General features: G+C 38.2%; 1 protein-coding gene across 16 annotated transcripts in view; it reads left to right on the forward strand.

Moving 5' to 3' along the window:
• GPHN (gephyrin) overlaps window positions 1–26,680 on the forward strand; it is a 700,118-nt gene that overhangs the window by 668,206 nt on the left and 5,232 nt on the right. For all 16 annotated transcript variants that reach the window (XM_003263586.4, XM_004087163.3, XM_030812325.1 and 13 more), the window contains 3 exons: window positions 9,392–9,465; window positions 15,178–15,242; window positions 19,029–19,132. In XM_003263586.4, the coding sequence (XP_003263634.1) occupies window positions 9,392–9,465; window positions 15,178–15,242; window positions 19,029–19,132 (243 nt within the window). The remainder of the gene's footprint in view (window positions 1–9,391; window positions 9,466–15,177; window positions 15,243–19,028; window positions 19,133–26,680) is intronic.

The raw sequence follows: 26,680 nt of genomic DNA on the forward strand, positions 1-26,680 counted from the left end.
GTGTCATAGAGAAAACTAGGGAGCTTGGATAATTGAGAAATAATATGTAACCATTTTAGCAGACTGGCAAAGCTCATAAACACAAAGAACACAACTTTCTACTGCGGGACACATCCCTTTTACACCTTAGTGTAGCAAAGCTGAATCAACACATTCATTAACATGACCCAAAAATACAGCCTCTCCAGCAAAGGATATTCACCTTAAGAAGTACATAGTTATTAGCTATATAGTTTTAATTTCTATATAGTTAATAACTATATTCTTTTTAAAAAGCTAATAACTTAAAATGATGCTTAATAATAAATGCTCTAACATTCTAAGAAATTAGGTATCTTATGATGATTTATTAATTCAGTTTAATATCAACTCAAGATTTTAAGTAAATAAAAATCTTAAATTGTTTTGAAACTGACATACTATAAAAATGATAACTATTAACATTGTAAGATTTTCAGAATAATTATTTGATTTTGTTGATCACAGTTTTATACTTTTTTATAATCTTAAATATTACATAGGAAAAATGTGAGCTTATTTGATAAATAAGCCTATAGAAGTTTAGGAGAAACTCAAGTGAAATAAAATGTATACTTGTGTTATACTTAAGATTGATGTAAATAAGAGAAAGAACATGGCTGGGGTTTTTTTATTATTGTTATTTAAGTTTGGGGTTTGTTTTTTTTCTTTGTTTATATGTATGTTTTGAGGCAGGGTCTCAGTATTTTGCTCAAGTTGGTCTCTAACTTCTGAGCTTAAGCGATAATCCTCCTGCCTCAGCCTCCCAAGTAGCTAGCATTATAGGTACACGTCATCATACCTGGCTTTTGGGTTTTCTTAATAACTGGAATCATTAACTTAGTCTCATTTTCTACAGATTTATCCTAATTATATGAACTCACATTCTCAAAATTATAAGTAGAATATTTTCAATGTAGCATATTTAAAATATTATAAGCTAAAACTATTTATTATCTAGGAATTTTAGAAATATTTTATATAAGCACTTATTATCTAAGCCAATTAGAACAGGGCACCTTTAAGAGACGATATAATTTATGAATACCTTACAGAAATAGGAAGGAAAACACTTCACACTCACAAAATGAGGTAAATATTTTTCTGTATTACAGACACATGAACACACGGACAGATAAGAAACACAATAACTTCAGTTCTACTTACAACTTGAGCTATAAGTCAAGAGTAAACACAGAACCATAAATATTCATCAGTCCACTCATAAAGAGCTATTTTCTTTTCTAGAGGGCACAAAAATCTTTATTGATTTGGCCTCAGAATAGACAATAAGAGAAATAAACAAGAAAGACTAACATGCCAGATTCTCTGTCTTCTCTTAACCAAACAAAATAGATGTGTATCATCCTTTTACAGAGATCACCAAATGATTAGACCATAAAACCAAATCCCTAATCATTCCTGCCGCAAGGGGCAATACCTTATTGGCCGTGTGCAGAAACAAAAACAGAACCGAAATGAATACGGAGGCCAAAATAGAGAAACCAAAAGTTACCAAAGTTACAGTTTTATTGCTGCTTGGAATTCACTCCAGGAACCAAGGAAAGATGTACCCTTTGTTTGTTTGTTTTTGTTTTTGTTTTTTTGAGACAGTGTCTCACTCTGTCTCCCAGGCTGGAGCACAGTGGCATGATCTTGGTTCACTGCAACCTCCACCTCCTGGGTTCAAGCAATTCTTATGCCTCAGCCTCCCGAGTAGCTGGGATCACAGGCGCATGCCATCACGCCCCGCTAATTTTTGTCTTTTTAGTAGAGATGCTGTTTCACCATGTTGGCCAAGCTGGTCTTGAACTCCTGGCCTCGAGTGATCCGCCTGCCTCAGCCTCCCAGAGTGCTGGGATTTCAGACTTGAGCCACCACGCCTGGCCTGTACCCAGGTTTAAGCCACTCATAAAGTGTACTTCTCTGCCAATAAAGTTTAACTGGCTCTGTCCAATGAATCAATGGAGCATCTCATTGGAGCCTCTGGAATTGTTAAAGTTTAACTTTTTATAGATAAAATCATTAATCTTGATTTTGTCTCCTTTCTTGGCTTATTCACTGTACCTTCTTTTTGTAAATAAATTTAGTTGTTTCATAAGTGTTCATAGTATGTATAACTTTTATATTCTACCTAGAAGTGGTATGACCACTTCATATATAGTATAAGAATCTTACAGTGATATACTTCTGTTTTCCCCTCTCAACATCTGTGCTACACTTGCCATAAATGTCATATTTACATATATTATTGAACCTTCACTATATCATTATGATTTTTCTTTAAACGATCAATTACTTTTAGCAAATGTTATATATTTAAAAATCTTACATATTTGCCTATGTAAAAAAATTATGAATCTCATAAATATATAAAATGAACATGTTCCCAAGATTTTATTTAACTCAACAAAGAGCAAATTAAGATGTTGTGACCTATTCAAAGGAGAATTCAAAGAACATACCCATTTCAGCATTCTTGATTACCCAGGTAATCAGGTAATCAAGAATGCTGAAATAATTTGCTAACAGATGCAAAACTGATCTATACCCACCACAGAATAATCAATTACATCTCCATTGGGCAGAATTCATTTTCATTTCTTTCGATTAAAATTATGTTCACTGGCCGGGAGCGGTGGCTCACACCTGTAATCCCAGCACGTTGGAAGGCCGAGGCGGGCGGATCACAAGGTCAGGAGATTGAGACCATCCTGGCCAACATGGGGAAACCCCATCTCTACTAAAAATACAAAAATTAGCTGGGTGTGGTGGTGCATGCCTGTCATGCCAGCTACCCAGGAGGCTGAAGCAGCAGAATCTCTTAAACTAGGGAGTCAGAGGTTGCACTGAGTCGAGATTGTGCCGCTGCACTCCAGCCTGGTGACAGAGCGAGACTCCGTGTCAAAAAAAAAAAAAAAAAAAAAAAAAGTTCACCGTCTTAACTTATGCTGCTATTTAAAAAATACCAAAGTCCAGGTGCAGTGGCTCACGCCTGTAATCCTAGCACTTTAATAGGCCAAGGCGGGCAGATACTTAAGCTCAGGAGTTCTAAACCAGCCCAGGCAACATGGCAAAGCCCCCTCTCTACAAAAACTATAAAAATTAGCTAGGCAGTGGTGCTTGCCTGTAGTCCCAACTAGTCAGGAAGCTGAGGTAGGAGGTCAAGGCTGCAGTGAGCTGTGTTCACACCACTGCACTCCAGCCTAGGCAACAAAATGAGACCCTGTCTCAAAATAACAAAAAATACCGTAAAATGAGTGTCTTAAACATTTATTTCTCATAGTTCTGAAGGTTGGGAAATCCAAGATCAAGGTGACAGCATGGATGGGTTCTGGTGAGGGCCGTCTTCCAGGCTGCAGATAGCTGACTTCTCCTTTTACCCTCACATGGCAGAAAGAAAGCTAGCTAACTCTCTGGCCTCTTCTTGTAATGGCACTAATTCTACTCATGAGAACTCCACCCTCATCACCTAATTACTTCCCAAAGCCCCCACCATCACATTGGGATTGGAGTTTCAACATATGAATTTGGGGGTGGGGAGGGACATATTCAGTCCATTGCATTTACTGTCTGTTTTATTCAGTTCCATTGCTGTAAAATAGCTGAAAAATACAAATAACCAGAAAGTGGGTGTTGCACTGGACACCCAGTATTCTTTTCTGCCCATTTCAAAGTCTTGCACAATTTTTCTGACCATTGTTGTTTCTCCTTACCTGAGTTGAAGAAGAGACTTATTCCTTCATCCATTCATTTTTCTTCTTCTCATATGACTCTGGGGTTCAGAATATCAGACAAAGATCCTTGCTGCTTCAATAGGTAAACAAAAATGTAAGAACAATGATGATTCTCAGCCTTTATCACTATGTCTGTTACAATTTTTCTGTCTGTCACAGGAGCATGAAGCACTTCTTCGTGTTCAAAAAGAATGAAAAGGGCTATTTTTAAAAACAATTTTTTGCAAGAACAATAAAACACTTTCATTCATTTAGCAAATATATAAGCATCTGCTTTCCAAACTCTGCATCATAACCTTCAAGGCCCTGCACCTCTGGCTTCTGCCTATCTCTTCAAACTCAGCTTATACCTCTCTCCTACTCATTCACTAGCATCCATTGTCTTTTCAGTTCTATGCATGCTTTGCCACTTTGGAAGCTTTCATTTGTATGTGCCTTTCTCTGGAATTCTCTTCCCTCCACACTTCACATGCTTGAATCCTTCTTATCCTTCAAGGCTTAGCTAATATATCACTACCTCTTCTAGAATGACCTTTCCTGTTCTCCACACCCTCATCATTTTCTATCCCAGCACCTGCTTATTTCCTTCATAGCATGTACCACAAATTATAATTATTTTATTTGTTGGTTTACTTGTTTTTGGCTATTTCTCTCCAGTAAAATATAACAGGATATCTTTGTGTCAGCGACTATGTCTTTCTTCTTTACCATTAAATGCCTAGCACATATGGAATTCCTAATACATAATAGGCACTCAGAAATGTTTGGTGCACTAACGAATGAGTGAAAGGTGTATGCTATTCATTAAGGATTCATTATATAGGTATAGATATATATAGATATACATATAGATATATATAAAAGACAATGTTCCTGTTCTCAAGAACTTTATAGTTTAACAAAGGATACATATCAGCTATCAAAGCAATTGCTGTATAACCTAAGTGCATAATGTTAGAAGCGTTTAGTGCTATAGGAGCATATAAGAAAGATCTGAAGATTTCTGCTTCTGCCATGATAGAATAGCATACTTGGACCAATCCTCCCACCAAGAACATCTATAAAAACTATGTAAAATTTTTTAAAGAAAAGCAAAAGCAGATGTCTGAAGAGAATAACCAAGACAGCTAGGATTCCGGGCACTAAGATCCCAGAGAAAAGTGAACCACAGAGAAGTAAAACTGTAATTCTTCACCATATTTTTCCTCAAAGCATTTACTAATTCCTAAGCCAGGAGTGAGGTGGGGTAAGAGCTATAATAGTACAGGAAGCAAAGAAGCCAAGCATAAAAAAGAGTAGCTAAGAAGCTAATGAAATAAGCAGAATTTTCATCAGTCTTACGAGTTCAAGACCTGTTATAGAGGAGGGGCCCTGGTAAATATCTCAGGCTTTCAGCTTGAAGGGCTATGCTTTAGGAATAAAGACAATCTGGAGATAAACTAGCCTTCACAGGGACTGAAATCCAGCATCAAACTATCTCAATCCCTGATTAGATCAAGATAATCTGAGTTTTCCTTAACTGCCAGAAGACCTCAAATTCTTTTTGGAGGAATATATATCATTGTCCAAAGCCTTTTCAACTTTTTCATACCTGATATTTGGGCTTCAATTTGAAAAGTTACCAGACGTGCTAGAGATAGAGCAAAATGACTAAAAATTAAGATAGGAAACAATTGATAAAGTAGACCTAAAAATCATGCTGACATTTATATTGTCTCACATGGACTTTAAATAACCATTATATGTTTAAGAAAAAGGGATGACAAAATGAGAAATTTCACTAGAAAACTGGAATCTATTCATAAGAATCAAATAGAAATTTTAGAAAAGGGATAGAAAATATAGAAATGAGCATAAAAGACAAATGGGATATGGTGAAAGGTCAAACATATATGTAGATGAAGTCTGAGAAGGAGAGGAGAGACAGAGTGAGCAAAACAATATTTAAAATATTGGCGGATAGTTTTCCAAAATCAATAAAAGACATCAAGCCAGAAATTCTAGGAGCTCTACTAATCTCGAGCCGGATAAATGAAAGAAACCATACCTAGGTAATCAGCAAAACTACTGAAAACCAAAGACAGAGAAAATTTTACCAGAAGGGCACATTGCCTTCAAAGGAGCAACAATAAAACTAACAAATGATTTAAATGGAAATGATGGAACCCAGAAAACAATGGACTGGGATTTGTAAAATGCAGGAAGAAATACTGCCAGTAGGGAACTCTATAGTCATCAAAAATTTACTTCAAAAATGAAGGTGGAATAAAGACAATTTCAGCCAAACAGAAACTCTGCGGACCTAGACTAAATAGAGTTTTTAAGGTAGAAGGATTATGGAAGCATGGAAACGCAGAAAGGACTAAAGAGGGTTAACATGTCAGCAAATGTAAATGAGTGTTGATCATGTAAAATAATAATGTCTTGTGAGGCTTAAAATATAAAATACTGTATCGTGAATATATAAATATCAAGTATATATTGTCAACATAGTATATGTAGAAAATATATACAATAAATAAAATACATATACTTAAAATATAAACACATACATGCACATATGTATATGCTTAAAATGCATGTAAAATGTATACACACAATAGCATAAAAGGTAGAAAGGCATAAATTGAGTTGATATGTTTTAAGGTTCTTGTATTGTCTGGGAACTGATTTTTAAAAACCCAGTTATGAGTAGACTGTAATAAGGATGCATATTGTAAATCTCTAAAATAATTACTAAGATAATAATATAAGAATATGTAACTAACAAGCTAATAGAGGGGAAAGAATATTAAATAAAAAATATTTCATGAATCCTAAGGGAGGTATAGAAGAAGAAAAAAGGAAACCAAAGCAGAAGTGACAAATGGTACAGTGATAGTTTTAAACCCAAATATAGCAGTAATTACACTCCATGTAGGCCAGGTGTGGTGGCTCATGCCTGTAATCCCAGCACTTTAGGAGGCTGAGGTGGACTGATCATGTGAGGCCAGGAGTTCGAGACCAGCCTAACCAACGTGATGAAACCTCGTCTCTATACAAAAATTATCTGGGTGTGGTGGCATGTACCTGTAGTCCCAGCTACTCAGGAGGCTGAGGCATGCAATTGTTTGAACCCAGGAGGTAGAGGTTGCAGTGAGCCGAGATCGCGCCACTGCAGTCCAGCCTGGGTGACAAGTGAGACTCTGTCTCAAAAAAAAAAAGAAAAGAAAGAAAAGAAAAATTATACTAAATGTAAATAGACTGAATCCTTCAGTTAAAAATTGTCATTCTGGATTTTTAAAAAAACAGCTAATCATATGCTGCTTATAAGAGACACATCTTAGATATAAAGACATAGAAAACTGAAAGTAAAAGATTTGAAAAGGTTATAATGAAATATAGCTGATGTAGCTATATTGATAACAGAAAATTCTTTTTCTTAGAATACATTTTTATGTAGAGCAAATAGAGAAAATTAAGGTAAAAAGGATGACTAGATATTAGGAGGGACATTTTATTATTTTAAATTAGTTAATTCATCAGGAATATGTAAGTAACATTTACAAATTTATTATATCTAATAATATAACCTCAAAACGAAAAGTATGTTAATTAATTAATTAATAATCAATATTTCATCTAGTCCCCCGGTCTCTGGAGTTCAGAGGAGGCTGAGAAGATGACTGAGACTAAGATAAAGGTGGGATAGACAGTGGGGTAGAATGAGTATTCAAGGCAGAAAGAAGAACATTTTCAAAGACTGGAGGCAATAGCTTAAGAAACTGGCCGGATGCAGTTGTTCACACCTGTAATCCCAACACTTTGGGAGGCCAGGGTGGGTGGATTGCTGGAGGCCAGGAGTTCAAGACCAGCCTGGCCAACTTGGTGAAACGCTGTCTCTCCTAAAAATACAAAAATTAGCCGGGCATGGTGGCATGCAACTGTAGTCCCACCCAGCTACTTGGGAGGCTGAGGGACAAGAATTGCCTGAACCCAGGAGGCAAAGGTCACAGTGAGCCGAGATCATGCCACTGCACTCCAGCCTGGGTGACAGAGTGAGACCCTGTCTCAAGAAGAAGAGAGAAAGAGAAAAAGAGAGAGAGTGGCAGCGGGGGCGGGGCAGGGGAGAAGGAAGGAAGGAAGGAGTCTTGCTAGAATGTAGACGGAGAGAAAGATTGATAGAGAGGAATGTGGCTGAGTGAGATGGATGAGAACAATGATTGGGGGGCTAGAAAATATAGGAATATTTGATATTTAAAAGATGATATGGCCGGGTGCAGTGGTTCACGCCTGTAATCCCAGCACTTTGGGAGGCCGAGACGGGTGGATCACCTGAGGTCAGGAGTTTGATGCAAGCCTGGCCAACCTGGTGAAACACTGTCTCTACTAAAAATACAAAAATTAGCCGGGCATGGTGATGCATGCCTGTAATCCCAGCCACTCGGGAGGCTGAGGCAGGAGAATTGCTTGAACCCAGGAGGAGGAGGTTACAGTGAGCCAAGATCGCGCCATTGGACTCCAGCCTGGAGGACGAGAGCAAAACTCCATCTCAAAAAAAAAAAAGATACTTTTTCCTAAAAACCAGCAAGTTATTAAAGTGTTATATAGTCACTTGATCAAATTTGTCTCAGAGGATCTCTGTTACTACTGTGGGGAGAATGAATTGGAGGAGGGTGGCACTATTGGCAAGGAGACCTATTTCAGCAATCCCGGTGACATGATGTTGGCTGAGGCTGTAGAAATAGAAGGGAACACATTTTTACAAATAAAAGTACCTAATAGCTTGTGAAATATTTAAAATGTAGGCAGGTTACTGGACTCACTTTTAGATTTAGTAAACCAAAAAATTTAGTAATAGACCTAGGTTTTTATCATTTAAGAGAAATGTTAAGGACTGCAATTTTTTTCTTTCTGTCTACAACACCAGCTGCAGAGCAGTGTTATATTTCGTTTCCAAAGATCAGATTTTGTAATACCACTGTGGGTTGGCCATAGCCACAGGTGAGTTTTGTTTTTAATACTAGAATATAAAGTTGGAGTAGTTAAAACTCCCTTGACTTTCTGTTTTAGAGTTCCCTTCCTGTTTTTCATTTTAGTTGAGCTATTTAGATTTGACAAATCTAAATAATCTGTGGGCATATTCAAGTCTCTCTTCAAGGAATGTATATGGCTTTAAGATCATTAAGCAGAATGGTGTAGGATACATACATGTAGGTTTCTTGCCCAGGCACAACTTAAGACATATTTGTTAACATCCTTCCGCAGACATAAAATTCTATCTTAGAAGAGAAACAATAACCCACCAGCTAATGATATTATACATTAATGTAGTTGTTTTGTTTTTATTTAACTTCTCCTACTAGAATGTACTTTCTGTGAGGACAGGGATGTTGTCTCTTTTGTTCAAGGCTGTATCCCCCTACACATAGATTAGTACTCATCATATACCAAGTGTTAAGCAACTGTTTATTGAATGAATAAATGGATAAATGAGGAATGAAGGAATATTTGTGTTAAGCAAATCAACTTCATTAAAATAAGAACGATGTTTCTTTTCATTTCAGTCTTATAAATTAATTTAATGTTCATTTAAAGTGTTGAAAGTCTAATATTAAAATGTTTGAAAGTAAAGTGATTATTTTTAATGTTTGCAGGACTATCTCAAGCAGGTGCTGGACATTGATCTTCATGCTCAGATCCATTTTGGCAGGGTTTTTATGAAACCAGGGTATGAAAATAATCTTGTTATCTCATATATGGGGTTGGTTTGGCTTGCTTTAACTAACAAACTTTTAAATGCCTTCTCTTTACATTTCCTATTATGAATTAACTATTCCAAAAAAAGAAATATAGTATTAGGATCCTTTGCACAAGTGCAGGTTCTAATGAAATAGGAATTCATCTTCCTTATGAGTCAATGAGTTTGGTATAAACAAAACACAGCAACTTCCCAAACTTTTTCTCCTTTTTAATTCTCATCCCTAGTTCCTTCTTCCTCTTTTTCTCTTTTTTTCCCCAAACTGCTTCTTTCTCTCTTTTTAAAAATAATTAATATGAGAACTCTGAAATATACACAAAAGTAGGGAACGAACCCCCACCCCATGTACCCATCACCCAGCTTCAGTAACTATCAACATTTTTCTGTAATTGTTTTATCAATACGCCCACCCCACCCTGCCTTTTAGTGGGGAGGGAGGGCTGGATTGTTTAAAAGCAAATTCCAGACATGTCATTTTGGTATACATATGAAATAATAATACTAACAACAGCATTCTCTTACCTAATCACAATAGTATTATCTCATCTAACAAATAATACTTTAATATCATCTAATACCCTGATCATATTCAAATTTCTCCCATATATCAAGAAAAAGAATGCCTTTTTATAATTGTTTTGTTTGATAAGGATTTCATTAAGGTCCACTCAGTGTATTTGTTTGTTAAGTCTCTATTAAATGAGAACATTTTCTGCCCCCACCCTTTTTGTTGTTGTTGTGCCATTGACTTGCTAGAGAAAATGGATCGTGTGTCCTGATGAATGGATTTGGCTGATTACTTACTTAGGTTATGTTCCTCTGTCTCTGATATATGCTATATAGATTGAAAGATATAAAGGCTTGATTAAATTCAGGTTCAATTTTTTTTTTCCTTTGCAAGAATGTTTCGTTAAGTAGGCTTTCACACTGCTTCCTACTGGCCCCCAGCAGGAAAGAAAAATAACTAAGAAAAATAACCATGAATTTGCACATCTCTTAAAAATTAATAATCCCTGAAGAAGGGCTAATGGAGGTCATGAAGTCAGTTATAAATCCTCAAAGGTTGCCAAACATTGGTGTTAGTGAAAGATATGGCCATATCTTTAAGAAATAGTCTATATGTTTAGACCTTTGCTACTCTATGAACCTATGATTTCCTGTTCAAAGACCTCAACTGTATGGCTGAGAGTTCCAGCACACCTCCATGCTGTCAGGGACAACAGTAATGATGCTTTACTGTCAATGAACCCTAGGAGAGGATGGAGTAGAGGCTTCTCAGTTGTTATAAGTGAGCTATGGGTACCATCAACAAATTTCAAAAGCCTTTAAAGTATCAAGCTAGCACTCCTAATAAGTACCTCATGTCAGTTCTAGGATAGAGATCAGGCTTTACCTCCACGATTTGGCCATTTTTAGTATAGGATTAAGATTATTCCTAAAGCTTTGTCCACAATTTGATAGAATTCTTGGCTTTATATTTCTGTAGTTGCCTGTTAAGCTTGCCACAATATGGCTGCTGCTGATAGGGCCTTTTTATTATCAAAACTGTTGAATTGGGGCTGGGCATGGTGGCTCACGCCTGTAATCCCCAACACTTTGGGATGCTGAAGCAGGCGGATTGCTTTGAACTCAGGAGTTCCAGACTAGCCTGGGCAACATCGAGAAACCCCGTCTCTATAAAAAATACAAAAATTAGCTGGGCGTTGGTGGCTTGTGCCTCTAGTCCCAGCTACACGGGAGGCTGAGGCTGGAGAATCGCTTGAGCTGGGAAGCAGAGGTTGCAGTGAGCCGAGATCATGCCACTGCAGTCCAGCCTGGGTAACAGAGTGAGACCTTGTCTCAAAAAAGAAAAGAAAGAAATTATTGGATTTTGTCTTATGCAAGTATTATTATGCTACTGGGTATAACTGCTTTTTTTTTTTCCTGAGCCCATGGGCAGTACTAATCTGATTAGAATACAGAGGATATCCCAAAAGCATATCAATGTGCTTCTCAAAACCTCAAAAATTGAATTGGGCCGAGTGCAGTGGCTCATGCCTATAATCCCAGCATTTTGGGAGGCCATGGGGATGGCTCGCTTGAGCCCAGAAGTTGGAGACCAACCTGGGCAACATGGCAAAACCCTGTCTCTACAAAAAATACAAAAATCAGTCGGGTGTGGTGGCACATGCCTGCAGTTCCAGCTACTTGGGAGGCTAAGGCAAGAGGATCACTTGAGGCGGAGGTGGCAATGAGCCATGATAGTGCCACTGCACTCCAGCCTGAGCAGCAGAGTAAAACCCTGCCTCAAAAAAAAAAAAAAATTGATTGTTCTATTTGCAGAGGGAAAGAAGCAAACACAACTTGCCCTTACCTCTAAAGAAGAGTTATTTGTGTAATATCTATCATTTAAAATATTCTCAGTGCCTGTGATAACTTTTATACTCTTTTTTTCAATCTGTTATTTACCACTCACTTCAACTTTAGCAGTTCATCAATTCCTAATGTTTAATTTCCTCCCTTAAAATCATAACACTCTGACTTCAGCCATTGTGTAAATGCTGTTATAGTCTGACCTCAAGAGGAGAACTGAATAATAGGTTTTGAGTTCCAAGGAAATGGCTTCCAGAGCTTAAAAAAAAATTCACAGTTTAGCAATAGGGCATTTATGATAGCAATGCATAATAATAAAATATTTTTTTGCAACGGAATCCTTTTTTAAATGAATACCTTTACAGAAATTACATTACCTACCTGCGAGATGCAAAAGATTGCTTAAATTGGCCCTATAATTTAAATGGGCTTTAAATACAGTGGAAGGAAGAAGGTGTTATACATTCCTCATTCTTATTATCTGTGGGCTTGCTAAAATAAAGTAGTTTCGAAGTTTAAATGGGCTTCTTTTAGTTCACCAGAATTTTATGCTTGTCTAAAGGTAATAAGAACTTAAAGGTAATTGCTACTTAATATTAGAACAAAAGAAATATAAAACACACAAATACAATTTGGCTTCGCTCTTTCCACATAACAGTGCTTTCAGAATGCAATTAAGCTCTTTCGTTTTAGAGACAAAGATACTCAGAAAAGTATTTGGAGTATTAGCAACCAGATCTACCAATCACTGTTTTTATTGGGTCATCTACAGTGAGCATAGCTGTTATTAAGAACAAATCTTTGAAATTATTTGCATCACACACTAATAATCATTGCCAAATAACCTATCCATAAATCAGTATCAAAATTGAATCTCATTTTTCTAAAACACAGCAAAGAATCAGGAAGTATGCAAAAGAAAAGCCTCAGAGTAGCCAAAATAGATGTCCAAAGATCGTGTACTAACACTACATAACCATCCTGTGAGATCTTTATCCACATATAAGCTAAAGTTAGAATAACCTTGGTTCAAATCTGTGTTCCCCCACTTAGTAGCTGAGTGACTTGGACCACATTACTTAATCTCTCTGAATCTCAGTTTCCATATAAAATGGGCTTCTAATTGTTACCTTATAAGCTTGTTGTAAGACTTAAATGAAATAATGAATGTGATGCATAGATGTTACTTAAAAAATAGATATTTTAGCCAGGCCTGGTGGCCCACAACTGTAATCCCAGTACTTTGGGAGGCTGAGACAGGAGGATCGCTTGAGCTCAGGAGTTCAAGACCAGCCTGGGCACATAGTGAGACCACATCTCTATTAAAAATTTAAAAAATTAGCTGGGCATGGTGGTGCATGCCTGTAGTCCTACCTACATGGAAGGCTGAGGCTGGAGGATTGCTTGAGCCCAGGAGATGGAGACGGCAGTGAGCCATGATCGAGCCACTGCACTCCAGCATGGGTGACAGATCAAGACCTTGTCTCAAAAAATAAATAAATATTAATAATAACAAAATGTTATTATGTTCATTCTAAAAATATAACTATTGCTACTATTCTCTGGTTCTCAAACCTAAAACCAGCTTTAATGTTCAAGATGATAGCAGTCTCGCATTACAGGGTGCCACAGGGAAAAAAAAATTGGGAAGGAATAAAAAAAACAGAAACAAGAACTATAGAAACATAGCAATGTGGGGTTATGGTTTATGGGTGAAAACAACCCATAGCACTCTTGTGACCTAACATCACTGTATTACAGCAGAGTAGAACACATTAATAATGATGGCTATAAATCGTCAAAAAAAGGCAGTGTCACTGTATTATTGCAAAAGGTAATGAGTGAGGGATCTATTTTTGAAAGATCAACCTCCAAAAAGAGTAAAAATAAAACAATGTGAGTGCTTAAAAGGTTAATATTTCATCTGTATGAAAAAAGTATGCCCTAAGAATTCTGCATTGCTCAAGGTTCATTAATATAATGAGATTTTTTAGCTAAAATTCTATATAAAGGGTAATTAATAGAAAAAAAAACTATTCTCAACTGCCCACTCTATGCCACTCACTCCTTCCACCCCACCTCCTGTGATAAGAGTTCATGTCAAAATCTTGAGGAATTATAATTTGAGAATATTTTTAAATTACTATTGATTGTGGCCGGGTGCGGTGGCTCACACCCGTAATCGCAGCACTTTGGGAGGCCGAGGCAGGCAGATCACCTGAGGTCGGGAGTTCAAGACCAGCCTGACCAACATGGAGAAACCCCGTCTTCACTAAAAATACAAAATTAGCCGGGTGTGGTGGCACATGCCTGTAATCCCAGCTACTCTGGAGGCTGAGGCAGGAGAATCACTTGAACTCGGTAGGCGGAGGTTGCCGTGAGCCAGGATCACACCACTGCACTCTAGCCTGGGCAACAAAGAGCGAAACTCCATCTCCAAAAAAAAAAACAAACTATTAATTTTGTTCTAGTCATGATATTTTATTTATTTTGATATTTCAAAAATAATGTCTTGATAAGAGGGAAGTGTTTATGTCTATGCTAAGGATAGTTTTAAAAGGCTAATACAGAAGGAGCAGGATTGAAAGAAAAAGGTTAAAAAATACTCATTTTGAACAATAGGCAACTATCTGATAGACATATTATCAGGTAATCTTCTGCTTTCTTTTTTTTTTTTTTTTTTTGAGATGGAGTCTTGCTCTGTCACCCAGGCTGGCGTGCAGTGGCCATCTCAGCCCACTGCAACCTCTGCCTCCCCGGTTCAAGCGATTCTCCTGCCTCAGTCTCCCGAGTAGCTGGGATTACAGGCGCACACCACCATGCCTGGCAAATTTTTGTATTTTTGGTAGAGATGGGGTTTCACCATGTTGGCCAGGCTTGTCTCAAACTCCTGACCTCAAGTGATCCACCCACCTCAGCCTCCCAAAGTGTTGGGATTACAGGCGTGAGCCACTGAGCCTGGCCAGTCTTCTGCTTTTAAGAATGATTGTTGTAAATCGCCAGCAAAAGTGGTATAAACATTATTAACTAGAGAGGTGGGAAAACTTGGAAACTCCAAGATTTGGAGTACATTTCTATGGCACTGGCAAGAAAAAAAAAAAGTAAGTAGTTTTCTTTAAACCAGAAAGTGTGGTTACTTGAAAACAGGAAATACTAAAAACAAACATTTAAGTGTCTATGGAATACTTCAGAATATAAAGATGTAAAGGCAAGTCAACAGAAAAGTGTTTTTTATATGATAAGTGTATGGATTACAAAAACACTGGAGTACTTAATGTATTCATCATATTGCTTAGCAATCACTAACAAGTGACTCTTTTTTTCTTCTAGCTTGCCAACAACATTTGCAACTTTGGATATTGATGGTGTAAGAAAAATAATCTTTGCACTACCTGGTAAGTATAACAAATTGTTATACTTATATAAGTATAACAAATTGTTTCCTTTGCTTTTTCTGGAAAAATAGCCAAAATTTTTTGGACTTCTCATGTGACCAGTACCCTATTAGATCACCTGGTTTGAAATCTGAAAGACCTGGGCTCAAGTCTCAGCTTTTCTAAACGACCAATCACTTAACCTCTCTAGGAAGTTTCTTCACCTATAAAATAAGACTAATGTCTACTTCATAGGGTTGGCATGAAAGTCAGATTAGATAATATATATCAAAGCACATTCCAAATCCTAAGATGATCATCAAGTGTTAGCTGTCACTAGATCTTTCTGGAGCACCTGCTTTTTCCTTATAGGAAATTGGTCGAAGTTAGCAGCCTAAGATTACTCTCATAACCAGAAGTATTGTGCTCTAGAGGCCAAAGTGCCTTGAGTCACCCATGCAAACACCAAATCAAAAAATACAAAGCTGCCTCTGGTCCTTGCCACATTTGGGCTGGTTGAGGGGAGGGGGAAGAGGAAAGGTCAGGCTACTGGAACTTCTCAGCCAAATCCTACTCATCATCAGTCTACAACTTCCCCATTCCCACCCTTGTCCCAAGGTGAGCAGAAACTCACATGTTCAGATTATAGAAAAAGCAAAGCGGGTTCAGTTCACAAGGATTTTCAAATTCAAATTTTTTGTGATTTTGGGTTATATATTTAAAGTCATGATGAATCTTGATAAATTTTAAAAGAGTTTATTGTGCTTCTATTTGGTGTTTTTTTTTTAACTTTAAAATTATCCTCTGATCATTCTGTTCAGTTCTCTATTTTTTGGCACAGATTCCTTTAGAAAATAACTTATTTCTTTGAGATTTACAAATCTCATGGCTTTAGGATCTTTGTTTGTTTTTTATGTCAAGTATATCTCAAAATGGAAATGTAAAGAAATGGAAGCAGGCAGAAAAGTGTTAAACTTTGAAAACATTTTAAGCCCCTGTCTATAAGCATAAAAGAGATTAGATTTCTATCATATAGAGAATTTTCAAAGAGAGGACATTTAAGTAAAATAGTCCTCAGAATGTATCTGTAACATGAAACGCCTCAGGACCTTTCATAATTCCTTGGATGCTCTGATAGCCATTATATAAAGAAATGTGCTCCTTTTCCTAGCTTCATTTGGCCTGGAAGAGCCTCTTTTGTCTACAGAAGATATGACTTAACCTACAGACCATCAGTGATATCATAACAAAGAATGTTATTGTGGGGGCCTATTTCACCATTATGCCAAAGATGTTATAAAATTAAAACCTATTTTCAAATTCCTACTTTTAATTTGAAACCTTATCTGCTCAGCCTGAGTGAACCAACAGAGGGCAGCAGAAACTCACATGTTCAGATTGTAGAATGTGCAAAGTGGTTCCATTTACAAAGATTTTCTTTCTTGTTGTTTTTGTTGTTATTGTTTTTGTTTGTTTGTTTTTTGGTGTGTGTGTGTGTGTGTGTGTGTGTGTGTGTGTGTGTGTGTGTGTGTGTGTGTGTGTGTTTTGAGACAAGGTCTGGCTCTGTCGCCCAGGCTGGAGGGCAGCAGCACAATCTCAGCTCACTGCAACCTCTGCCTCCTAGGCTCAAGCCATTCTCCCACCTCAGCCTCCCAGGTAGCTGGGACTATAGGCACTTGCTACCACCCCTGGCTAATTTTTGTATTTTTTGTAGAGACAGGGTTTCCCCATGTTGCACAGGCTGGTCTCAACTTCTGAGCTCAAGCCATCCACCCACCTCCCAAAGTTTTGGGATTACAGGCATGAGCCACCATGCGCAGCTTTACAAGGATTTTCAATTTCAAAAATGTATTTCTGCTTTCCTGTAGGCCATGCGTTTAAAGCCATCCCTAATCTCGACAAGTTTTAAATCAAAGTTTTGTATATTTACTTGCTTTTTTGGACATTTTTAACATTGCTAGAGTGACACATGCTCACTGTTGTAAAAATCAGAAAATATAGATAAGCATAAAAAAGTGTTAACCATAATCCCCCAACACCCACATATAGATAAACCACTATTACAAGTTTTTTATATCAGTCCTTCCAGTCCTTTTTCATACATAGCAAGACCCTGCCTCTAAAATAATTAGAGCACTTCATTTTTTATACAGTAATGTTATAAAGTAGTAGTATTATATGGATTTTATAATCCTTGATTTACAGTGGCTTTTTTATTTGTTTGTTTGGGTTTTTTTTTGTTTTTTTTTTTTTGCTTTTCCAGAAAAAAAAAAAATATTCTATCTACTTGTATTTTGAAGCAAGGGAAACTAATTGATTCTTTTTAAGAGTCTGCTATTCTGTGGGCAACTCATTTTTCCATCGAAATTATTAGTATCACTTGTCACTTTTTGCATCTTAAAAAATCTATTCTTAAGCACTTTTGCAGGTAGAAGAGAATTGGAGGTATGATTATAGCTAATAACAGGCTAAACTGACCATTGCCTTTTGACTTGATGATGCAATAAGTAGTGTTTAGCCATGCCAAGGGAACCTAAAAATCTAGTAGCCCATTCCTCAGTCCAGGTTATACATCCATACTTACATAGAACTGTATAAAAGTATTAAAACCATTGAAATTTTAGAACCAGAAGACATCTTGAAAATCATGTAGTCCAAACCTTTCATTTCATAGATGAGTAAAGTTAGACTCAAAAAACTTTGGAACTTGCCAAGATCAGACAGCTTGGTTAGATAATAATGCCACACAAGAAATCAAATCTGTTATTTACAGCCCAGTGGTTGTTTGCTTCTTCACAGCCCACCCTTCCTCCTTTCAAGTGTATGACACACCTAGATTTCTTCTTGGAGTGATATAGTGGAATTCCTCAAATTCTTCTCATAACTTTAAAAGAATTTGGTATTTATATTAGTCTGCTCAGGCTGCCATAACAGAATACCATAGACTGGGTAGCCAAAACAACAGAAATGTATTTTCTTACAGTTCTGGAGGCTGGAAGTCCAAAATCAAGGTGCCAGCAAGGTTTGCTTCTGGTGAGGCCTCTCTTCCTGGCTTGTAGACAGCAGCCTTTTCACTGTGTCTTCACATGATCTTTCCTGTATGTGTGCAGACTCCTGGTGTCTCTTCCTCTTTTTATAAGGACACCAGTCCTATTGGATTATGACAACACCTTTATGACCTTATTTACCTTAATTACCTCCTTAAAGGCTCTATCTCCAAATATAGTCAGTCATATTGGAGTTATAGCTTTATCATATGAATTCAATCCATAGAAGTATTCATCTTCAGGTCTTTAAGACACATCTTAAATCATTTGGTTTTTTTTTTAATTTAAAGAAATATCTAGGTAGAGAAGATTATAAATGAGTTTCTTTATGCTTATCTATATTTTCTCAGTTTGGGTACCAAGCTTGTAATACTATAGTAATTTTTAAATGCTTAAAAAATAGCAAATAGATATATAAAACTTGTAAACTCCTTTAAAACAAGATTAGTAATGAGTAATCTTGATAGTAAGATTAGTAATGGCTTTCAACTGGCTCTCAGGAAAGCGGAAACAAATGGCGTTAAACAGCTTCTGGGCAGCAGAATTCTCCCTTTTACTGAAAGAGGAAAATGTTTACACCCCCTGTGGCATTTAGTTGACTATACCTCTTCTGTTCTGGTTGGATTCAAGGTGATTCAGAAGAGGAAAAATAGTGCCTAGTCACTTCCATCACATTCTGATACCTGAAGATATAGACAGACATAATTATTTGGCAAATTGTTACACATATATTATAAATAACTGCTTGGTTGACTTTCAGGAAATCCTGTATCGGCTGTGGTCACCTGCAATCTCTTTGTTGTGCCTGCACTGAGGAAAATGCAGGGCATCTTGGATCCTCGGCCAACCATCATCAAAGCAAGGGTAATGCTTTCTAATGACCAGAAACCAAAATGGAAGCCTGGTAACAGGGATATGATTTCCTAACTGTCCAAAATAAACATCTAGAGTTTTCTATTAGTTTTGATGGAAAATGTGACTATATTTTCCCCTGTGTACTAGAAAACGTAGGGGAAAGGGTCCTTTTTATTCTCCTACTTCATGACTTCTAAAGTGAATCATTTTCTCCAGATAGAAGTCCATATACGAGTCCAGAGAGCACGGCTTAAAAACTTGAGTGATACTTAAGGACAAAACAGTCAATAGGATATATCTGGCTCTACCCTGACACTAGACGTGTCTGGAACAAGGGAGAATTTTCTTTTCCGCATGCAAACTCACAGGGACAGCAATTAACCTGCTCACTTTTTCCGTGACTTCAACGATAAATTTTAAACAATTCAGAAGAAGACAAAGGACTAGAAAGAGACCCTGGTGATTCAGCAGGGAAAGGGTAACCATATTGTTTAGAAGAGAACTGCTAAGGCTGAGAAATATACCATGGTAAAAGTCACTTGGAAATTAGGTCTCCTTCTCCACCAACACTAACTTCAATGCGATTTACTACTCCTCAAGTAATTATGTTATACACTTTTTCTGTGACTAATGAATAATGTTCTTAGCAATATAAACTACAGTACCAAACCATTACTTTCCAAGAGTTCCAAAGTAAATTCAAATATGGCAGAATGCTATGATTAGTTGACAGGAAGAACAAAAAACATAAAAGATAAAATATTAGGCCAGGCTCAATGGCTCACGCCTGTAATCCCAGCACTTTGGGAGGCCGAGGCAGGTGGATCACCTGAGGTCAGGAGTTCAAGACCAGCCTGGCCAACATGGTGAAACCCCATCTCTACTAAAAATAGAAAAAATTCGCTGGGCGTGGTAGTGGGCGCCTGTAATCCCGGCTATTCAGGAGGCTGAGGCAGGAGAATCGCTTGAACTCGGGAGGTGGAGGTTGCAGTGAGCCGAGATCATGCCATTGCACTTCAGCCTGGGAAACAAGAGCAAAACTTCATCTCAAAATAAAAATAAAAAGATAAAATATTTTCAAAAATATTACGCTGAGAATACATAGGATAAAAACATTAAGAAAATCTAGGCTTTCAATAGTCTTAACATTGACTGTTTAAATGCTAAGAACTTTGTGGACTAGGATATGAAACAATCTCCTTTTCTTAAAATTTCATGAAAAATTTAACTAGATTTTTTTTCAATAATCACAGTGGTAATCAAATTTGAAATTAAGTGGAAAAAGAAATAAAAACCATCCATGAACAAAAAGTATTCTGATCAAGTCAGAAGTCAGAGTCATAAAGCTTAGATTTAGATAGTCAAACCAGTAATACTGAATTTACTATCTTCATATTTACTAAATTAAGGAAATAAAAATTCACATTATTATAAGAGAGAGAGAAAGAAGGCTTCCCTTTGACTTTGCAGATCTCTCATGAATTCTTTCATTTATTTCTCATTGTAACATCTACCATCTCTTCTTTAAAACAGACACTGTAGCAGCCATCTATTCTGACAACAAAGATGAAATGGTACTTTGTAATCAAACTGATGCTTGATATGTTGTTCCTGATGGTGCCCATTTCCTGTCAGCAAAGGATGTTAAGAAGTGGTCAAAAAATCAGTCAAATGCCTTTCTCCCACAGCAATGTCACTGGGACTGCCAGTATGGGTCATCAGTATGCTTGGCTATTTGTTTCTTTTGTTTCTTAACTTTCCAAATCACCCCCACATCAGTACTGACACAACTGCCACTTTAAAGCATAAACATATACTTCCTTGAAGCGTGATAAGTCTTATCTCTCTTTTCTGACCATAAAAGATGCAGCTTACACACACCACTTATTACTGTTCTTCAGAATAGATGCCACAGTCATTGCCTTTACCAATGCTTGCTGCTTTCAGGAAATAGGAGTCAGTGTTAAATGCTGCTGTTGGTAAATCATACTGTTGGACTCTGATGTGGCCATTCTATGTGTCAGTGCAGAAAATGTCATCCTTGCTAGGCACAGTGGCACTGGCCTGTAATCCCTGCTCCTCAGGAGGCTCAGGTAGGAGGACTGCATGAGGCCAAGTTTGAGACCAGCCTGGGCAACGTAGCAACACCCTGCCTCTAAAAAAATTAACAAAAAGAAAATGTAAAAAAATTAATGAGAATAAAATGTCATCCTTTCATATGAAAGCATTCAGAAGAGCATCAGTTTAGAACAAACATTTCCCTTATTTCCTTGGTCACTTATGGTTGGAGGTGAAAATCTTCTCATTTCTCATTTTCAGTACACAATAAGAAACACTTCCAAAGCATCTGGTTAAAAAAAAAAAAAAAAAAAAAAAAGGAACACAATCCTAGCAATTCATCAAATAGAATTATTGACCCCGTTTTTCCATGCAAGGACTTTCTATCGTGTGTTTCCTTAATATCCCATTAAAGCACTCTACCACCCTTGTTCTCAACTTTTTTTGTTAGAAACATACCTGGAGTAACTCCCATTAGTATTAGCAACTTAGGCAGTGATTAAGAGACAGAAAAGGCGGAAAGCATGTTCTAGAAGATAGCCAACTATAAGTCCCTCATGCCCATCCCCCTCACAAACACAGCCAGAACAATGAATAAATAACTGCATTTTAATGAAAAAAAAACTGAAGAAGAGTAGCAGAGTGTATCGGTGGAGTAACAGAAACCCTGGTGAGCACAGAAACTCAGGATGGTCACATTGAGAACAGAAGGAAACACCAGGCCTCCACCATCGCATCCCCCAGCTGGATCAGCTGGGAACCAGGAAGAACTCCCTTGGCAAGGAGTTAAGCAGAGGATCCCAGCAACCCCCATCAACACTTTGGACACCTACAGACCTCACAGTGGGAAACCCTGTAGCCCTCACAAGCATGAAGCCCAGCTGAAGGAACTGCCTGGAGTCCACAGAGCTAGGCTACCCCCAGTAAAGGAGCCAACGCTATGCTCCAACCTCTGTGGCCTGTGCAACTACTGCTCTACATACACCATGTTGGCACTGGAACTATGGCTAGAGTTTTTCTTGCTCTGGGATCAAGTAGTCACAGCACCCCTTCATCCCCAATGCTACCCCAACACTGCGGCCTGACATCCACAGGCTGAGATGCAAGCAGCTGTTACAACTTTCCCAGTGGAGCCAAATAGAGGTGGAGCTACTCCACCTAGCCGCGCCCCCTGCCGCATCCCCCTAAGCCAGAGCTAAAGCCATATACTGCCTCCTAGGAAAACAGTATCTTGGCTGCTCAGAGCAGTCATGCCTCCCTAAGTTCAGTCGTGTACTAGCCTAAGTTGAAGCAGCACCCAGCATCCCAGGAAATGATTTTGCTGCCAAAAGTAATCATGCACTCTAGTACCTAAGCTAAAGCAGCACCCTCTATCCCAGAGAAAAGATACCAGAGTCACCCAGAACAGTCATGTCCTCAAGGCCTGAGCTGAAGCAGCACATCAGCCCCTAGGTGCCCTGGCTGAACTGAGCAGCTGGGCATCCAGAACTATGCCGATGTATTACCCACAACCCAGGGAAACAGAGCAATGACTGAGCTGAGACAGCTCATCCTACAGGTCAAACAACTTTCTACTCTCCTTTCCTGAAGCTAGACTAGCCCCCTAGTGTCTGAGCAGCTGAGAAACACCTCTTCCTAGGAAGTGCAGTCATTGCTATGCTATTTACTGCCCCCACCCCAGGGCCCAAGTGACAGCAGTGCTCCACCAGTCTGGATTCCTTATTGCTACTGCACCTGGCTGCACAAAGTCTGGGATTCTACCAAGCCCCACCAGCACAGAGTCTAGGGTCACTACTACATGCTGCCTCATCCCCTGGGACCTAGGTTGCCACTAAGCCCTATTGACTCAGGTTCCTAGATAGCAACAATAGCCTGCTCCCCAGGCCCAAACGTCCAGGGGCAACCCTTCTTCTCTGGAGTCAGGCCAGAGCTGTGCCCTGCCCCCCAGGGGCAGAATCATAGCTATAACTCAGCCACCTGAACCCAAGCTGCTAAGGGGTACCCAAAGTCACAGATCCTGGCTGTGTGGACAACCTACACCCAAAACTACCACAGGAAGAAAACAAGCACCCCAAGACCCAGGTGCCACAATGGGTTCACAAGACCCTTAGCCTAGGACCCTGGCCCCACATCCACTCTAAGCACCTGTACCAGGAACCCAGTGCTGCAGTAGGCCTTCTTGAAGGCCATGTCAGATTTGACACAAAGAGGGATCTGTCTAGGCTATATCTTCCTATTGTGGAGAAAACAAGAATAAAGAAGACACTAAAAGCCCTTAACACTGAATATTAGCAACCTATGCCACCACCACCACTTCCACAAAGTTCTATGGACTAGGTAACTGAGGCATCGACAGTTACTGCTCGCCCTGAATGCACCAGAAGATGCTGCATGGAAACTATACCACTATACCTATTGAAAAAGTCACCACACCCTTCCCAACTGCAAATGAAAGACTTTTTCTATGGAAACCAGAAAGATTGGAAGAAAGAATAGTTCTACCAGGTGCACAGATTCATGCAGGCTCACAACAAACAAAAAAACAAGCAAATATGACACCACTGAAGGAACATAATGGGTCTCTAGTAACAGACCCAAATGAAAAGAAAATCAATGACCTGCTGGAAAATAAATGCAAAATAATTATCTGAAGAAAATTCAATGAGATATAAGAAAAAATATATACAGACAAGTCAACAGAATCAGGAAAACAATTTATGATATAAATGAGAAATTCAGCAGAGACAGGAATCATAAAAAAAACAGAAATCCTACAGCTGAAGAATTCAATAAATGAAATAAAAAATGCAATAGAGAGCTTCAACAACAGACTTTGTCAAGCCGAAGACTTTCTGAACTTGAAGACAGGTCATTTGAAATTACCCACTCTGAAGGGGAAGAAAAGAAATAATAATGAAAAAGAATGAAGAAAGCCTGTAAGAGTTATGGGCCATCATTCAGTCAACAAATTTTTTTTTATTATACTTCTGGGGTACATGTGCACAACGTGCAGGTTTGTTACATAGGTATACATGTGCCATGTTGGTTTCCTGCACCCATCAACTTGTCATTTACATTAGGTATTTTTCCTAATGCTATTCCTCTCCCAGCCCCTCACCTCCCAACCCCCTGACAAGCCCCAGCGTGTGATGTTCCCCTCCCTGTGTCCGTGTGTTCTCATTGTTCAACTCCCACTTCTGAGTGAGAACACACAGTGTTTGGTTTTCTGTCCTTGTGCTAGTTTGCTGAGAATGATGGTTTCCAGCTTTATCCATGTCCCTGCAAAAGACATGAACTCATCCCTTTTTATGGCTACATAGTATTCCATGATGTATATGTGCCACATTTTCTTTATCCAGTCTACTATTGATGGACATTTGGGTTGGTTCCAAGTCTTTGCTATTGTGAATAGTGCCGCAATAAACATACATGTGCATGTGCCTTTATAGTAGAATAATTTATAATCCTTTGGGCATATACCCAGTAATGGGATGGCTGGGTCAAATGGTATTTCTAGTTCTAGATCCTGGAGGATCATCGCCACACTGTCTTCCACAATGGTTGAACTAATTTACACTCCCACCAACAGTGTAAAAGCATTTGTATTTCTCCACATCCTCTCCAGCATCTGTTGTTTCCTGACTTTTTAATGATCACCATTCTAACTGCCATGAGGTGGTATCTCATTGTGGTTTTGATTTGCATTTCTCTAATGACCAGTCATGATGAGCATTTTTTCATATGTCTATTGGCTGTAATAAATGTCTTCTTTTGAGAAGTGTCTGTTCATATCCTTTGCCCACTTTTTGATAGGGTTGTTTTTTTCTTGTAAATTTGTTTAAGTTCTTTGTAGATTCTGGATATTAGCCCTTTGTCAGATGGGTAGATTGTAAAAATTTTTTCCCATTCTGTAGGTTTCCTGTTCACTCTGTTGGTAGTTTCTTTTGCTGGGCAGAAGCTCTTTAGTTTAATTAGATCCCATTTGTCAGTTTTGAGTTTTGTTGACATTGCTTTTGGTGTTTTAGTCGTGAAGTCCTTGCCCATGCCTATGTCCTGAATGGTATTTCCTAGGTTTTCTTCTAGGGTTTTTACGGTTTTAGGTCTAACATGTAAGTCTTTAATCCATCTTGAATTAATTTTTCTATAAGGTGTAAGGAAGGGATCCAGTTTCAGCTTTCTACATATGGCTAGCCACTTTTCCCAGCACCATTTAATAAGTAGGGAATCCTTTCCCTATTGCTTGTTTTTGTCAGGTTTGTCAAAGATCAGATGGTTGTAGATGTATGGTGTTATTTCTGAGGCCTCTGTTTTGTTCCATTGGTCTATATCTCTGTTTTGGTACCAGTACCATGCTGTTTTGGTACCAGTACCATGCTGTTTTGGTTACTGTAGCCTTGTAGTGTAGTTTGAAGTCAGGTAGCATGATGCCTCCAGCTTTGTTCTTTTTGCTTAGGATTGTCTTGGCAATGCAGGCTCTTTTTTGGTTCCATATGAACTTTAAAGTAGTTTTTTCCAATTCTGTGAAGAAAGTCAGTGGTAGCTTTATGGGGATAGCATTGAGTGTATAAATTACTTTGGGCTGTATGGCCATTTTCATGATATTGAGTTCTTCCTATCCATGAGCGTGGAATGTTCTTCCATTTGTTTGTGTTCTCTTTTATTTTTTTGAGCAGTGGTTTGTAGTTCTCCTTGAAGAGGTCCTTCACATCCCTTGTAAGTTGGATTCCTAGGTATTTTATTCTATTTGTATCAATTGTGAATGGGAGTTCACTCATGATTTGGCTCTCTATTTGTGTGTTATTGGTGTATAGGAATGCTTGTGATTTTTGCACATTGATTTTGTATCCTGAGACTGCTGAAGTTGCTTATCAGCTTAAGGAGATTTGGGGCTGAAAAGATGGGGTTTTCTAAATATACAATCATGTCATCTGCAAACAGAGACAATTTGACTTCCTCTTTTCCTATTTGAATACCCTTTATTGCTTTCTCTTGCCTGATTGTCCTTGCCAGAATTTCCAACACCATGTTGAAAAGGAGTGGTGAGAGAAGGCATCCTTGTCTTGTGCTGGTTTTCAAAGGGAATGCTTCCAGTTTTTGCCCATTCAGTATGATATTGCTGTGGGTTTGTCATAAATAGCTCTTATTATTTTGAGATACATTCCATCAATACCTAGTTTATTGAGAGTTTTTAGCATGAAGGGCTGTTGAGTTTTGTCGAAGGCCATTTCTGTATCTATTGAGATAATCATGTGGTTTTTGTCATTGGTTCTGTTTATGTGATGGATTACATTTATTGATTTGCTTATGTTGAACCATCCTTGCATCCCAGGGATGAAGCCCACTTGATCGTGGTGGATAAGCTTTTTGATGTGTTGCTGGATTCAGTTTGCCAGTATTTTACTGAGGATTTTCGCATCAATGTTCATCAGGATATTGGCCTAAGATTCTCTTTTTTTGTTGTGTCTCTGCCAGGCTTTGGTATCAGGATGATGCTGGCCT

Source organism: Nomascus leucogenys, chromosome 1a (genome assembly GCF_006542625.1).
Source record: "Nomascus leucogenys isolate Asia chromosome 1a, Asia_NLE_v1, whole genome shotgun sequence".
In the NCBI taxonomy this organism is placed as follows: domain Eukaryota; kingdom Metazoa; phylum Chordata; class Mammalia; order Primates; family Hylobatidae; genus Nomascus; species Nomascus leucogenys.